The following is a 15,227-nucleotide window of genomic DNA, read 5'->3' as shown; positions in this document are numbered from 1 at the left end:
TTTTTTGAAATTGATTGGCTAGTATTTTGTTGAGGATTTTTTGCACCTAAGTTAATCAGGGAAATCGGTCTGTAGTTCTCTTCCTCAGTTGCGTCTTTTTTCATGTTTAGGAATTAAGGTGATGCTGACTTCATAGAAGGATTTTGGGAGAATTCTCTCCCTTTCAACTGTTCTGAATAGATTGAGGAAAATTTGATTTAGCTATTTTTTAAATGTTTGGTGGAATTCAGCAGTGAAGCCATCTGGTCCCAGGCTTTTCTTTGTTGGGGCGGTCTTTATTACTGATTCAGTTTCTGTCTTGGTTACTTGTCTGTTTAGGTATTCTATGTCTTCATGGCTCAATTTAGGTAGGTTATATGTGTTCAGGAATCTATCCATTTCTTTTATGTTTCCCAGTTTGTTGGCATACAGCTTGTTGTGGTAATTTCTGATGATTCTTTTTATTTCGGTTGTGATTGTTGTTACATTTCCTTTTCCATCTCTAATTTTATTGATTTGGGTCTTCTCTCTCTTTTTTTTCCTTTTTTGGTTAGTTGAGCGAATGGTGTGTCAATTTTGTTTTGTTTTGTTTTTGTTTTGTTTTGTTTTGTTTTTTAAAAAAACCAGCTCGTCATTTTGGTGATTTTTTGTGTTGTTTTTGGTTTCAATTTTTGTTGACTTCTTCTCTAATTTAAATTATTTGTTTTCTCCTATTAGTTTTGTGTTTCGTTTACTGTTTTTTATAGGTTCCTGAGATTCATTGATAGTTCATTTATTTGATGCCTTTCCAGTTTCTTGATGTAGGCACCAATTTCTATGAAATTTCCTCTCAACACCACTTTTGCTATATCTCATAAGTTTTGATATGTTGTATTATCTTGATTCATTTCCATTATCTTTTGATTTCTTATATGATCCACTGTTCATTCAGAAGAATGTTGTTCAATTTCCATGTGTTTGTGTAGGTTCTAGAGATTCTTAAGTTGCTGAATTCTAGTTTCATTCTATTGTGGTCAGAAAAGATACATGGTATGATTTTGATTGTTTTTTATTTGCTGAGACTTGCTTTGTGGCCTAGCATGTGGTCTGTCCAAAAGAAAATTCCATGCACTGGTGAAAAAAATGTGTATTCTGCATCTGTAGGATGAAAAGTTTTTTAGATATCCATTATGTCCATTTGGTCTATAGTGTTAATTGAGTCTGTGTACCCTGAATAATTAAAACAATCCACTTGAGAAATGGCAAAGGGCATGAACAGACATGCTTCAAAGAATGAAATATGAATTGCCAAGAGATACATGAAAAGATGCTCAGAGTCAATGGCCATCAGGGAATTCCAAATCAAAACCACTATGAGATTTCACCTCACCACCATTAGAATGGCTATCATCAAACATTCAAAAGATAATAATTTCTGGCAAGAATGTGGAGAAAAAGGTACCTTAATTCACTGCTGATGGGAATCTAGACTAGTACAAACATTTAGGAAAAAAGTATGGAGATCCCTCAGAAATCTTAAAATAGACCTACCATATGACCCAGCCAACCAACTGCCAGGAATTTACCCAAAGGAAATGAATTCAGTATATGAAAGAGTTATTTGTATTCCCTTGTTTATAGCAGCTCAGTTTACAATGGCTAAGATATGGAATCAATGGAGATGTCCATCAACTGATGACTGCTAAAGAAATTGTGGTATATATACACAAAAGAATACTACTCATCCATAAAGAAGAATGAAATCCTGTCTTTTGCAATAAAATGAATGCAACTGGAGACTGCCATGCTTAGCGAAATAAACTAGTTCTAAAAAGGCAAATATCATATATTTGAAAGTTAATTTAGAATAAAAAATATATAAGAATGAAACTGTGATGATACAATTTGATTATTGTTTATAGCTCTTGTCTATCTTGTGGAATGGTGGTCTTTCCAGGTTTTACTTGTTGAATATATGGTTAGTGGTGCATTAAGCCAGTGATTACAAACTAATGAAATTATGTTATTACAAAAATTCAAGGGAAAACAAAGAAAGAAAGGAAGGATGGGGGATGCATGGAAGGTAGGAGGGAGTGAGGTATGATTGTCTACTTAGAATTATATCTATGAAATACATGAAATCTGTTCTCTTTACAATAATAAATATTAATAATAGTTTCAATAATAATAATACTTTATCAGGAACTTATGAGCTACATACAGCATATCAAAAATGATTTTTCATTGTCATGTAACACTAGTGCTACAAGGGATCCCCAAAATTTATGATAAATGCATACTATGAAAAAATAGCATGGATTTCAACAATAGTTGCTCCAAAATAAACTTTTCTCTTTATTTTTTTAAGATTTATTTTAATTATTTGGAAGACAAAATTACAGAGAGAGGCAGAGACAGGAAGAGAGGTCTTCCACCAGCTGGTTCATTCCCCAATAGACCACAACAGCCGGAGCTGCACCGATTCAAAGCCAGGAGCCAGGAACTTCTTCTGGGTCTCCCACGTGGGTGTGTAGGGGCCCAAGTCCTTGGGCCATTTTTTACTACTTTCCCAGGCCATAGCAGAGAGCTGGATTGGAAAAGGAGCAGCCGGGACTAGAATTGGCTCCTACATGGGATGCCAGTGTTCAAGGCCAGGGCTTTAACCCGCTGCGCCAGCTCCATCTTTTTTTGTTTGTTTGTTTTTTAAGACAAAGAAAGTTTCTGGCAAGCGAATAGGCAATGTGGGACAATCTACTCGTACTGTCCTTGAATGTGGTAAAGCAGAGTCCAAGAGACCTGACTGAATCCCAGTTCAGCTGCCTTCTGTCTGGGTCATCTTTAAAAAGTGCCTTTTTAAATTTTAAATTTCATTTATTTATTTGAAATGTAGCATGACAGAGAGAGTGAAACACACACACACACACATACACACACGTTCATGAGGGGAGAAAGAGAGGGAGATGGAACTATCTTCTTTCCATTGGTTTACTCTCCTCTGTCTGCAACAGCTAAGGCTGGGCCAGCCCAAGTTAAGAGCCAAGAACTCCATCAGGGTCATCCATGTGGGTGGGTGGCAGGAATCCAAGTACTGGCCATTGTCTGCTGCATCCCAGGTGCATTTCCAGGAAGCTGAATGCAAAGGAGAAGTGGGACTCCATCCCATCTACTCTGATGTGCAATTCAGGCATCCTAAGCAGTGCCTTAACCTCTTTCATCACAATGCCTGCCCCTAAGCTGAATTTTTAATTCCAATTTTCCAGGAATTTTCTGAAGTACTTTCATGTGTTAATAACAACAACAACAACAACAACAAAAACAATGTTCTCTTTATTTTAGCCTCAAAAGAGTTTAGGTTAAGAAATCTAGGCTAAGAAATATTTAGTGTTTTGGTCAAATTCAGCAGAAAACAGACTGAAACTTACTTTTCACATTAAGGCCATGTTTACTTCTGCTGAGATGCTCACCCTCTCAGAATGAGTAATGCTTAGTATTTTATAACAATATTGGAGGATACTGACTTCCTGCAGACTGAAAGATTAGAATTGTTATTAAATATAAACATTACTTTGCTTATGAAATTGAGCGATCAGTGCACACATAAATTAAATAATTTACAAATCTGAAAGGCATTCACGAGAATACACTTGTTGGCATATATCAACTTGTGTCTTTATACACTGTGATTGAAAGCATAACTTGACAATCCTTTCTAGTATCCTGCATCAATCCTGTTGTGAAAATTATCACTTAATTATTTTTCAGTTTGTGACAATTAATATTATTATTTAAATATTTGCTGAATCTGGATTTGATTCATCCTGGAAATAAAGTAATTTATCTAAGGGATGAGGTATTACAAACTATAGGGTTCTGAGTTCCAAAAATCAGCAGAATTTATGGTTTGCCATTTAAGACATGCTGTACACCACATCATGTGCTTATCTGTATTACCTCACACGATACTCCAATATCCCTGTAAGATAAAGACTATTTGCATCCCCATTCATAGCTGAGGAAGCTGAAATTTAAGTAACTTATTTAAGCTCATACAGCTAGTAAGTGACAAAGCTGAAATTTGAATCCAGACAGTCCGGCTCTAGAAATATTACAAATGTGACAGTAAATGATTAATTCAGTAATGTTTACTTCCTTTTAGTTTTTTTTCACTTTCTATTCTAAGTATCGTGTTAACATCACTGATATTTAAAGCCAGTTCCTTTTTTTTTTTTTCAATCAACCTCATGATGGGTAGGTAGGCAAGTGACTGTACCTCCTTTCAACCGATCCCCTAAGAATTGACTGAATGCAAGATGCTAAGAAATTATTATTGCTAGGTGGAAACTTCTTGTCCTCAGTGGTCAATTTAGAGGTGATGAAGGTGCTATGAGAGGCAGCAGTGATTTCTAAATTTCTCGTCATAGGCCTTTATCCTTACTCCTTCTGATCAGAAAACTCAATTTGCTGAAGTCTCACTACTTTGGAACATAGCAAACTGCAGAGAAAAGGTTTTTTTAAAATTATTTATTTAAAGTGAAAGTTACAGAGAGAGAGAAAGAGAGAGAGATCTTCCATCACTCCCCATATGACCACAGTGACTAACACTGAATCAAGCCAAAGCCAGGAGCTGGAAGCTTCATCCAGGTCTCTGATGTGGCAGAGGCCCAAGCACTTGGGCCATCTTCCACTGCCTTTCCCATGCCATTAGCTGAGAGCTGCATTGGAAGTGGAGCAGCTGGGACAGGAACCAGCATCCATATGGGTTTCTGGCATTGCAGTGGCTTTATCTGCCAGCCCCTCAGGGAAAGTTTTGAAGAGCAACAACCCTAGGTTTCATTTTAAGTCATGCAACCCTAGCATAACACTATTTCCAGTCTGTTACCTAATCAATAGGTATTGATAAGGCTGGCTCTGAAGTGTCATCATGGAAGTAGTGTAATTAAAGTGCTCAGCACACTAGAGAGAAGATAGTAGTAGATGTTATAAGAACACTTCTTAGGATTATCTCGAACCACACTCAATATGATCTCCATCCTCTGGTCTTTGATGTGATTAACACAGATTTCAGACAGAATATGACTGATTAAACCAATAAAAAGCAATTCATACTTAAGATGAACACTACAAGAATAAAGTCAATGTCATCAACATTTTTGACTATTAACCTCATAGTATAATGTATTACTGATACTGAACCTATGTACAGGCAAATTAGAATAAGCCTCGCTTAGAAATTGTTTGGTATATCCAACAAAGCTTGATCAAAGTTTTTTTTTCAGTGTTATAAGTAAAAAAGAAAAAGAGTGGTGCATATTACATAGAGTGTCAGGGAAACTGTAACCAATCTACCTGGATGTACACTTTAATGCAACTCAAAACGTTTCCACCAAGAACAGTGAAAAAGTTCTGAATGTCCCCAGAAAGCAGAGCCCAAGAAGAATTGTGGGCAGACAGTTTATGAAGAGAAGTGTACTTAAGGAAAGTAGAGGACTGAAAGTGAAATTAAGGCAGGAACCAAAGAGACAAGCATTTCTTCTCTGATCCTATTTCCTCCCCACAGGTGCTAGTGTTCTGGTATTTCTAGCTCATGCCTCTGACAGGGCCAGGCCAGGGTCTGAACCACACCTTGGTGTTAGAGTAACACTATACAGAAAACAAGATATGTGCATTCAAGTGAGGTAATTTGCTGGCTGACACAGCAATGGCTAAAGTAATCACAGCCAGACAGATAGGGAAGAGTCAACAGGTGTCCAGTCCTCTCATTTGTTGATTTCTTGTATTTAGAGACCAGATGTGATGATCTTATGGTGGAACAAAATTTGGCAAACTTAAAAGTAGTCCTTCTAGATGTAATTGACATCATTTTCCCCCTGGCTAATGTTGTTTTTTAATTTTAAAATTTATTCATTTAAAAGGCAGAGAGAGAGGGAGAGACAGGCAGACAGGGATCTTCCAAACAGTGGTTCACTCCCCCAGGAGCCTATAGCAAATGGGGCTAAGCCAAGCCAAAGCCAGGAGCCAGGAACCCAATCCTGGTCTCCCACTTGGGTAGGGACTCAATGACTTGGGCCATCATCTGCCACCTACTAGGGTGCACATAAACAAAAAGCTGGAATCTGGCCCAGGGCCAAAGTACTCTTACTGTGTGCAACAGTACAAAAACTATCTTGTTTGCTGAGAGAGTTCCTTCTAACACCCAACAGGTAATAGAAACCAATGGCCTACAAGGATTCAGCAGCCGGGAAGAAGACACTACCCAGCACAGATCATCACTTCTAGCATAATACTATTTCAACAGCCAATGTTTTCTCAATGTTCATCTCCAATTGTTCTTAAAGATGAAAAGTTGGAAAGTGGTTAGTAAGACAACGAATACATGTGATATGGATTAGATAATTACTCACAAGTTAAACCATTTACCTGAAGCTTGAAAAGTAACTTCTATTAATGACAAGGAAAGGAAGGATAAGTGATCTGGTAAACCAAAGGCTGTCTGAAACCCCAAATGTTCATCATTTCGTCCTCAACTTTTATCAGTAATGAAAATCTGCAAGACAGAATTTCCAGAGACATTGCTTCTGAGAGTTGTTATGAATTCCCTGAAAATGGGAATTACAGAATGGTCATTTCTATTTTTAAGAAGGGGCCATTCAACAAGAGTAGTGAAGAAAGAATACTCAAGAAATGGTTTGGGAACTAAATACTTTTTTCCATTGGTTTTGTCCTATGTTTGTTTACCCTTCCTATAATAAAGCACTCATTTCAGGTCAGACATGTTGAGGTGGACTAAGCAGAATAGAATTTCTAAGCAAAACATTCAGCCCTGAAACAACTCATAATACCTAAAGACTCATGAAGTAATAATTTGCAATATTCATTTAACTTTCTTCTAACTTCTCTTTTTGTGAACTTTGCTTTGAAAAGCAATCCGCTTTGTATTTCTGAGAGTTGGCTGAGAATAAAGTATTATCTTAGACATTTCTACCAAAAAGGAGAAGCAGAATCAATTTCATTTAGACACCCTTCTTCCCGATAATTATACTTACAACAATTTTTTCTTCTAAATTACTGTTACATGGAACTATGTTGTCCACCTACAATTAATAACTTTTCTTCTGTTAAAATTTTAGAACTGGATGCCATTGATATGAAGCCGTTTTGTCTGTATTTTGTGATCTTTTTCATAGCCTGGACTCAAAAGAATCTACTTAACTCTACCTTAAGTTCCGTGATTCATACCTGTCATTTTCCAAAGCACGAGATAGTAAGTAGATAAGTGATTGTCATAGAAAAAAATTAAAGAATTAAAAAAATGAAGCAACTATTTCATTCATGTCTACATTCATTCATATAATTATGATCTAATGAGTTTGCAGCTGTAACTATACAAGAAAACATTTAATTATGGTTTCGACTTTCAAGGAATTTGTAGACTGCTAGAAGAGAGAAGGCTTTCACATAAATAACCATGACACAATTGGAAAATAAGTACCATAAGGGAATTAGACATGAGCACATTCAGAAGGGGAAGAAATGGTTTCTCTATGTTATTCATGTTGCAATGGGCAGGGCTAAGAAGTCCTTGAATTTAGAACTGAAGGACACTTGCCCTTCACATCACCTTTGGCTCCATGCTCTGATTACACATCAGACGTCTATAATTTGCCAATGGCGATTTCTTCTCAGTGTCTTAGCAGTAGTTCGAAATCACCATCTCCAAAAAGGTGCATTTCTCTTCCTAAATCATTTCTCTTCCAATCTTTCCCAACCAGCACTCCCAGCTATTTTCCTATTTTCAGCATTCAAATAACACTATGCTACCCTGAAGTTACCTTCTCCCCCATTGCCAGTATAAACAATAAATCAAATCACACTTCTTCTTGTCCCTTAATGCTCTGCCCAGATCCTCCTTGCTATTTTATTTACAGATTCTCAGACTTGCAATGACATTTGAACTAGTTTCTTTAACTTCTATCTCTCTTGATTCCAACAGTCTAATTTACATTCTGCTGGAAGATTCGTCTTCAGATTTATAGCCCCAACCCAATCATATAATGGCCATACTCACACACATTTACAGGTCCTACACTAATGAACAGATGAGTCAATATTTCTCTTCTCGATATCCCATAGCTCCCAATGCTGTATTTCTAATCTTATTTCCCAGTACTTAACTATGATCACTTTGTGGTCTCTTTACATTTCTAGAGTAAATTATGCTGGTGTTTCAGTGTTCCTACTCAGAAAATTTCACCCATTTGGAACCTCCTTATTTTAAAGCTTCAAGGCTTATTCTAATTTCCATTTTTATATGAAGTCTTTTCTGATCTCTCTATACCCCAAAACAAGCTAATTACAAACTCTCCATGACATTCTTTGTCTCTTGAAGACTGTAATATAAGCAAATGTACAATGACTTGGCTTATCCTCCTCCTTCTCCCACTTTAGGGCAAGGGCTGAGTCTCACTGATATCTGTAAGCTCGTGGCATTTAGAATGCTGTCTGCTTTAGTGTGTTCAATCGATTTATGTTCCCTGAAATTGAATGTTTACTCATCAACAAATGAATTTCTCCAAGCAATTACATGTTTCCTCAGATACAAATAGAGTGGTGTCAGTTCTTGCCTACCCAAAACACTTTAATCATTCCTAAATTAATGTAAGTTTCAAGGAGAAAATGATATTTCAAGAGTAAATATTGTTTCCAGAGGCATCTTTTTCTTGGAATCCTCCCTTATTTAACTTCTCTTAGTCCTGTCAGTCAAAGGCTCATTCATCTAGACTTAAGAGACCATGGGACTGAACAGCCACTGTTGAGATGGGTTCAGTTTTAAATACAGTTTAGAAAACCTTAGAAAACAATGAAGTTTTCCTTTCAGGAAACCTATCTTTCAATGGAACATCTTTCTAAATTGGAGATTGGAAAACATCATACCAGCAGCACAGCCATGGACAAAGATTCCGTTGATTATCACAAAGAACACGAATGAATACATTGTATTTATTTAAATATGAGACTGGCTAAAACGTCAAAAAGAAAAAGAAAAGGAGCTATTTCCTCCAGATCATTATTTGCAAATAAATGATCCTGCAAGAAAGTATGGCTCTGTTTGACAACTTGTGAATTGAAAGGAGATGGACTGTCTCCTTCCTACCCCCAATAGTCAACTCTGCTGATGAAATGTGTAATCGTTCTAAGTTTGGGGAAATCAATGCGTTTCTGGTACAGAGGATTAAGGAAAGAATGTACTCAATCAGCTGAGGAAATGTTTCATTTCCTTTGCCTGATCTGCAAAGGAAAACATGAAGCAGGCAGAGCCAGGTGCAACAAAATTGCACACACGGGTGGGAAAATCTCCTCCAGTTCCTTTTAGGCACTACTCCCACGGCCAAATTATGCCCCTGAGCTCTAACTTCCTTTTCTAATATAAATGGGGTCCTTCTTGCAGTTGTTGTTTCCTTAGAGATACTGTCTCTACCTTGACAAGCAGACTTGTTGGCAGAGGCCGAAGGAGACAGGCATTATTAACCATTGTCTCTGCCCCAAAGGGAAATTATCTTTCATGAGTTAACAGTGCGTTAGAAAGACTGCGCCATTGACAGAGAGATTTGGCTCATTACTGGTGAGGTAAAAGAAGTTGCATTTCCCCCTAATGACCGGAGCAGAAACACCTTCCAGGCATCTCTGGGTTTTCCCTCACATTCACTTCCTCCTTATGGCTACATTTTGCTCCCACTTCTATTGATCCTATTCCACTTTGCTTTCAGAGGGAGGAGAAATCCATGGAGAGGCTGGCATTCCAGCATAGCAGGGCACTCGCTGATGTCTGCAGGCCTGAAATGGCGAGCAGCCTAACACAGACTCTCCGCACCTCTGTGATCCGGTCATGTGCTTGTGACCAGTGTTTTTCATAGCACTGGGGTCCTATCCATCCTTCCCATGCACACTGAAGACTTCTGCATATGTTAGTTTATTATTTCTGTGGCACCTTCTAAATATCCTTTATTTTTACAAGTCAAAGGCTTAGTAATTCTCCAAGATGCATGGCAAGTAAGCAAGCATATGTGATTTTTGAAGTGTTCTGGAAATTGCCCCAAATTTATATACATACTTGATGAAATAACTGAAAAAAATGTTGCTCAAAAGGATTGTGATTTTTTTTAAAATATTATTGCTGTAAATTAGGATTTTGTAGCCAGCAAACTTCTGAAAAGAATATAAGCAGAGGCCAGCACTGTGGCATAGTTAGGCTAAGCCTCTGCCTGCAGTGCTGGCATGCCACATAGGCGTTGGTTCGTGTCCTGATTGCTCTTCCTCAGAGCCAGCTCTCTGCTATGGCCTACGAAAGCAGCAGAAGATGGCCCAAGTCCTTGGGCCCCTGCACCCTTGTAGGAGACCCAGAAGAAGCTCCTGGCTTCAGATTGGCCCAGCTCTGGCCATTGGGGCCATTTGGGGAGTGAACCAGCAGATGGAAGACCTTTCTCTCTGTCTCTCCCTCTCACTGTCTGTAACTCTACCTCTCAAATAAATAAATAAAATCTTAAAAAAAAGCAAAGCAAAATTAGAACTTGGTCTTGTCTCCTAGTTCCCACACGCCCAGGGCTCATCAGAGTCAGATTGAATCTTTCCCAACTATGTTCTTCTGTAGTATTTTGTACTTTGGTTTTTGTCTTTTATTACAATCATGTATTAATTTTCCCCAATGCTCCATTTACCACCGTGTGGCAGGACAGTGTGTTACTCACTTTTATATTCCTTGCACTGACAAGACAGAGGAGAAGCCTAGTAACTATTATAAAATTTAATTGCTTACTTTGCAGCACTCAAGAAGGATCAAAAGTCAAATGTGACCACTTTCTGTAACTGGTTATTCACATGGTATGGGTTCATATATGCATGTATTCATCCTGAGTTCTTAACCTGCAGTCAGGGTAGAGTTTTTATACCTGTAAAATCCCAAAATGCAGTGCAAACTCTTTTGTGGATATGCTTAGTTGCATGCATATATCGACAGCAAAAGTCTATAAACTGTATCCAAGTGACTCTCCCTCTGCTCAGCCCACTCTCTCAAGATGTTAAGTTTCACTCCCTTAAAGCAGCTTCAGCTTCAGGCAGCCCTAAAGCCAACAGAGCTGGGCAATAGCCGGGACAAGTCCAGGCTAGCATGTGCTGTGCAGTATTGCTAACTAAAGCCTTTCACTCATCCTCAAGCATGAAAATCTTTGTGCACTTACATCTGAAAAGAAAAAGTGTCTGAGAAACGGTGTATTTTTCATTAGCCTTCTTGTCCCCAGATTTTTATACGTTAAAAGTCACTGTATATCCCCAGTACCCTTAGAACTGCACCCAATGCACTTCGCAGCCAGGGCAGCCGCCAGCATTTCCCCCTCAGTGAAAGCAAACATCCACCCCGTGAAGCCCCGCCGCGACATCCACAGCGTGACCTCAGAGCAACCGACTTGCACGAAAAGTTTCTAGAAGGTCCCTGAAAGTAAACAGGCCGAAAGACCCCTGCTAGTGATTTCTCATGCATTCTATTAGACGAGTAAGACAGACTTCGGTACCTGTGTTGTCTTGCCCGCCGCCAAGACTGGACAGAAGTAGAACAAGCACCGTCCCTTGAAGCAGTGCCATGCCGCCTGCGGACCGTCCTAGCTGCTTCTGCCTCCAGAGGCGAGCAGGCACGACTCCCTCCCAGCCTGGCAGGGCCTTCTTAGCAGATGGAAAAGGTGTGTTGAATGCGAGCCGTCACTGCCCATTCCTACTTATTTTGGGGGCTCTGATAAAGAACGGGAGGAAATACACACACTCCCTTTGGGAGTTCAGCAGAGAGGAGATTTATTGTTTCAGTCCCTTACAGGAACTCTTTTTTTTCCTCTCTCTTCCTTTGGCAGCCACTTGTGTTTTTGTTACTACATTATTTTGTTCTTCTTCAACAAAAAGGTCAGGACGGGTTTTGAACAGAAACAGATCCTTCTTGAGAATGGATACAGAGGCTTCTAGCTTCTGTTGTGAAAGTGTGTTTTGGAGTGGCTACCCAGGGGTCTCATTAAGTAGCTGCCGGGTGTGGGGGAAGAGGCTGCCACTGTCTGAAAGTTAAATTTTAGAGCACTATACACGTGAGATCAACTTCCTTCTGCCTTTGCAATGTGAAAGCCAGAGTAGCACACATTACCTTCCAAAGACCGTGCAGTGTTTTATTAAATAAATCATACTTTGCACTTGAGTCAGCAAAAATATCCCCAGAGGGTGTCCAGAGAGATTGTCAAGATACTATTAATAGAGTTAAGCAAAGACGTGAGTGCCCACTGCTCATTGCTAGTTTTTATTGGTGGGCTTTTGAAGAATAAGGGAAAATTGACTTATGCTACTTTGTGGGTATGGGGAATGGGATTGGAGTGAATTTATGTGTGGTCAAAACAAATCAGTGTGGTTGGGAGAGGTGGATCCTGGGGGTCCGAATGTCACCTGGGCAGGATATCCTATGTATCTAGGATCTCTTAGCAAAGGTGGAGCTACCGGGGCCACCGCCCTGGATACAGTCCCTGGGTGTGACCTCACTTACACCTTTGTTGTTACACATGTGACATCCTGACAAGGGCATCAAGAGATCAGTACATTTATTTTCTCCATCAAGAAAATGATTTTTAAAAATTACATCTTTACTTATTGCTAAGAAAGGTACACATTTCATTGCTGCACCAGCTGGGAAGAGCTCCATGCACAAGAGTGGCCAGACCAAGCCAGCTGCTTGAACACCTTCAAACCCTAGCTTGTTTCATCAGAATGAAATCATCTAAGAGAAGCCACGTTTCTAGTTTGCGCGGAAGTAAAACTCAATTTTATCTACTTTGCTATATGAATTTCTAGGACATACCACCTCTGGGGTTCTTGCTTTGTTTGGCATATCTTGGAGAATATACAGATCTAATGCCTATGAATAGAGGTCATATGCACTTTCCATAAATAAATTGGAGTGCGGCCATGTGAAATCATAGTCAAACACTCACATTGCCTCACTTCCTGCTCCTTCCTGCACTCGAGCCCTGGAGCTGTCAGCACACAGGGTCAGCACTAATGCCGGGCACAATCACTTCTTTGGAGAGTCAACGGCGTTTGGATTGCTCAGCTGTGACTTCTGTCCATGTTACTGGCACAGACCAGTATCTGTTCCAATAATGCATGGTAATACTTTATAACCAGTGAAAAGACAGAGCATGTGTAGAAGGGGGAAAAAAGAAAAACAAACAAGCCAAAAAAACCAAGAAAATGCATATTAAGATGGCTAAGGAGTAGTAAAGAAGGAGTCAGCTTTGCTGTATTAGATCAGAAGGTAGTTTTAGGAAAAATAATTAATATAATTGTTTAAAACAGTGGTGATTGTCAAGCCGGCGCCGCGGCTCACTAGGCTAATCCTCCGCCTAGCGGCACCGGCACACCAGGTTCTAGTCCCGGTCGGGGCGCCGGATTCTGTCCCGGTTGCCCCTCTTCCAGGCCAGCCCTCTGCTGTGGCCCGGGAGTGCAGTGGAGGATGGCCCAGGTGCTTGGGCCCTGCACCCCATGGGAGACCAGGAAAAGCACCTGGCTCCTGGCTCCTGCCATCGGATCAGCGCGGTGCGCCGGCCACAGCGCGCCGGCCGCGGCGGCCATTGGAGGGTGAACCAACGGCAAAGGAAGACCTTTCTCTCTGTCTCTCTCTCTCACTGTCCACTCTGCCTGTCAAAAACAACAACAACAACAACAACAACAAAAAAAAAACAGTGGTGATTGTTACAGGACACTGGCAGATAGATGGCACGGAATAAAAGTAGAGGTGCAGAAGTCTCTATCTCCCTATCAACATGTACACACATAGGTACACCTGGGGTTGCAGACACATGTGTGTCTACATGCACATGTGTGTGTGGAGACAGAAATTAGATACAGATGAGTCTAATATATAGTAAATGTGATGAGTAGGATGTATATTTAATAAGAAGATTTTTTGACAGGTTATTAATCAACAAAAAGTATTAGGTCTCTATTTTAGTTCAAAGACCAAAATAAATTTCTTGTATGTGAGAAATTTAAATTTAAAAATCATAATCACAAAATAATAGGAGAATATGGATGAGAAGACATTTTGTGTGTTACACTAAAGGCAGATCTCATAAAAGAAACACTTGATGCATTTTCTAACATAAACATGAAAAGATTTTGGCCCCAACACACCAAAAGATGAAAAGGCAAATAAAAAATCATGAAAAGTGTTTATGAAATACAGGATATTTTGTCTTAAAAACACTTTCGGACCTAGAAACCAGTAAGCCTGCAACTGAAAAATTGGCAAAAGAACATCAAAAAAAGCATTGGAGAATCAGTAAAATTCAAAAATATATTAATCTCACTAAAAATTAAAGACATAATGTTACAACATTGACATAACATTTTTCTTTCAAATATAACTAAGTGTATTTTTGACAATACTTGCTGGTAACGAATGCTCAAGGAAATGTAGTGTTATTCTTGGTGTATGATGTTTCTGGGATGTGACCCGCAATATGCATCAAAATTCTCAGAGAACTTGAACTTGTATGTTCAGGAACTCACTCTTTTTTTCTTTTTAAAGATTTATTTGCTTATCGATTTGAAAGGCAGAATGGCATAGAGAAGAAGGGGAAAGAGGGACAGATAGAGAGAGAGATCTTCTAGGCAAGGCTGAGTGGGATAGTCAGATAAGAGATAGAGATGGAGAGCAAAATAGAAACTGTTAACATTGATAACCTACTGATAGGTAGGTATTATTGATTGTTTTTATAAGGTATTTTATATTAGGTAGGTATTATTGATTGTTTTTATATTATATTTATTTCCCTTAAAAGCATTTTTTGGAGTATTATTAGGTATTATTTCTGTCTTTTAAAAACAAAAAATGTTTTTGCTTGATCTTATTTTTTTGCTTAGTTTAACATTCTTGGTGTATATCTATATGTGTATTATTAAACATTTTGTATTCTAACCTACATGCATATTTTAATTATTAGAAAGTATGCGACTTAAGAGCATTTTAATAAAAGAAAATTGTGAAGAGAGCTAAGCCAATCTAACCGGAGAGTTGAAAAAAAGTCTTTTGCTTTTATTTTTTTTTTTTTGTCATTCACCTTTTCAATGCTTGGTCCACAGGAAAGAGAAGCTGTTGGGACATCATGGAAAAGTAATATCAGAATTCCTTCTAAGTACATACCAAGCTTTTTCATTAACATCTTTGCACTGAATAAATTGCATAATGAAGA

At 38.8% G+C, this 15,227-nt stretch overlaps 2 protein-coding genes across 2 annotated transcripts in view; both read right to left on the bottom strand.

Moving 5' to 3' along the window:
- The window catches only part of EMCN (endomucin), a 113,340-nt gene extending 101,611 nt beyond the window's left edge, over window positions 1-11,729 (bottom strand). Inside the window, 2 exon segments of the mRNA XM_008267566.5 lie at window positions 11,520-11,619; window positions 11,622-11,729. Of these exon segments, the coding sequence (XP_008265788.3) occupies window positions 11,520-11,619; window positions 11,622-11,714 (193 nt within the window). The 5' untranslated portion in view covers window positions 11,715-11,729.
- The window catches only part of DDIT4L (DNA damage inducible transcript 4 like), a 382,966-nt gene that overhangs the window by 287,484 nt on the left and 80,255 nt on the right, over window positions 1-15,227 (bottom strand). The gene's annotated exons all lie outside the window — the stretch shown is intronic.

This window comes from Oryctolagus cuniculus, chromosome 8 (assembly GCF_051225735.1).
Source record: "Oryctolagus cuniculus isolate XC-2025 breed Fujian yellow rabbit chromosome 8, ASM5122573v1, whole genome shotgun sequence".
In the NCBI taxonomy this organism is placed as follows: Eukaryota; Metazoa; Chordata; class Mammalia; order Lagomorpha; family Leporidae; genus Oryctolagus; species Oryctolagus cuniculus.
Note: the sequence above shows the minus strand (reverse complement) of the source record. Positions and strands in the feature narration are given on the sequence as shown.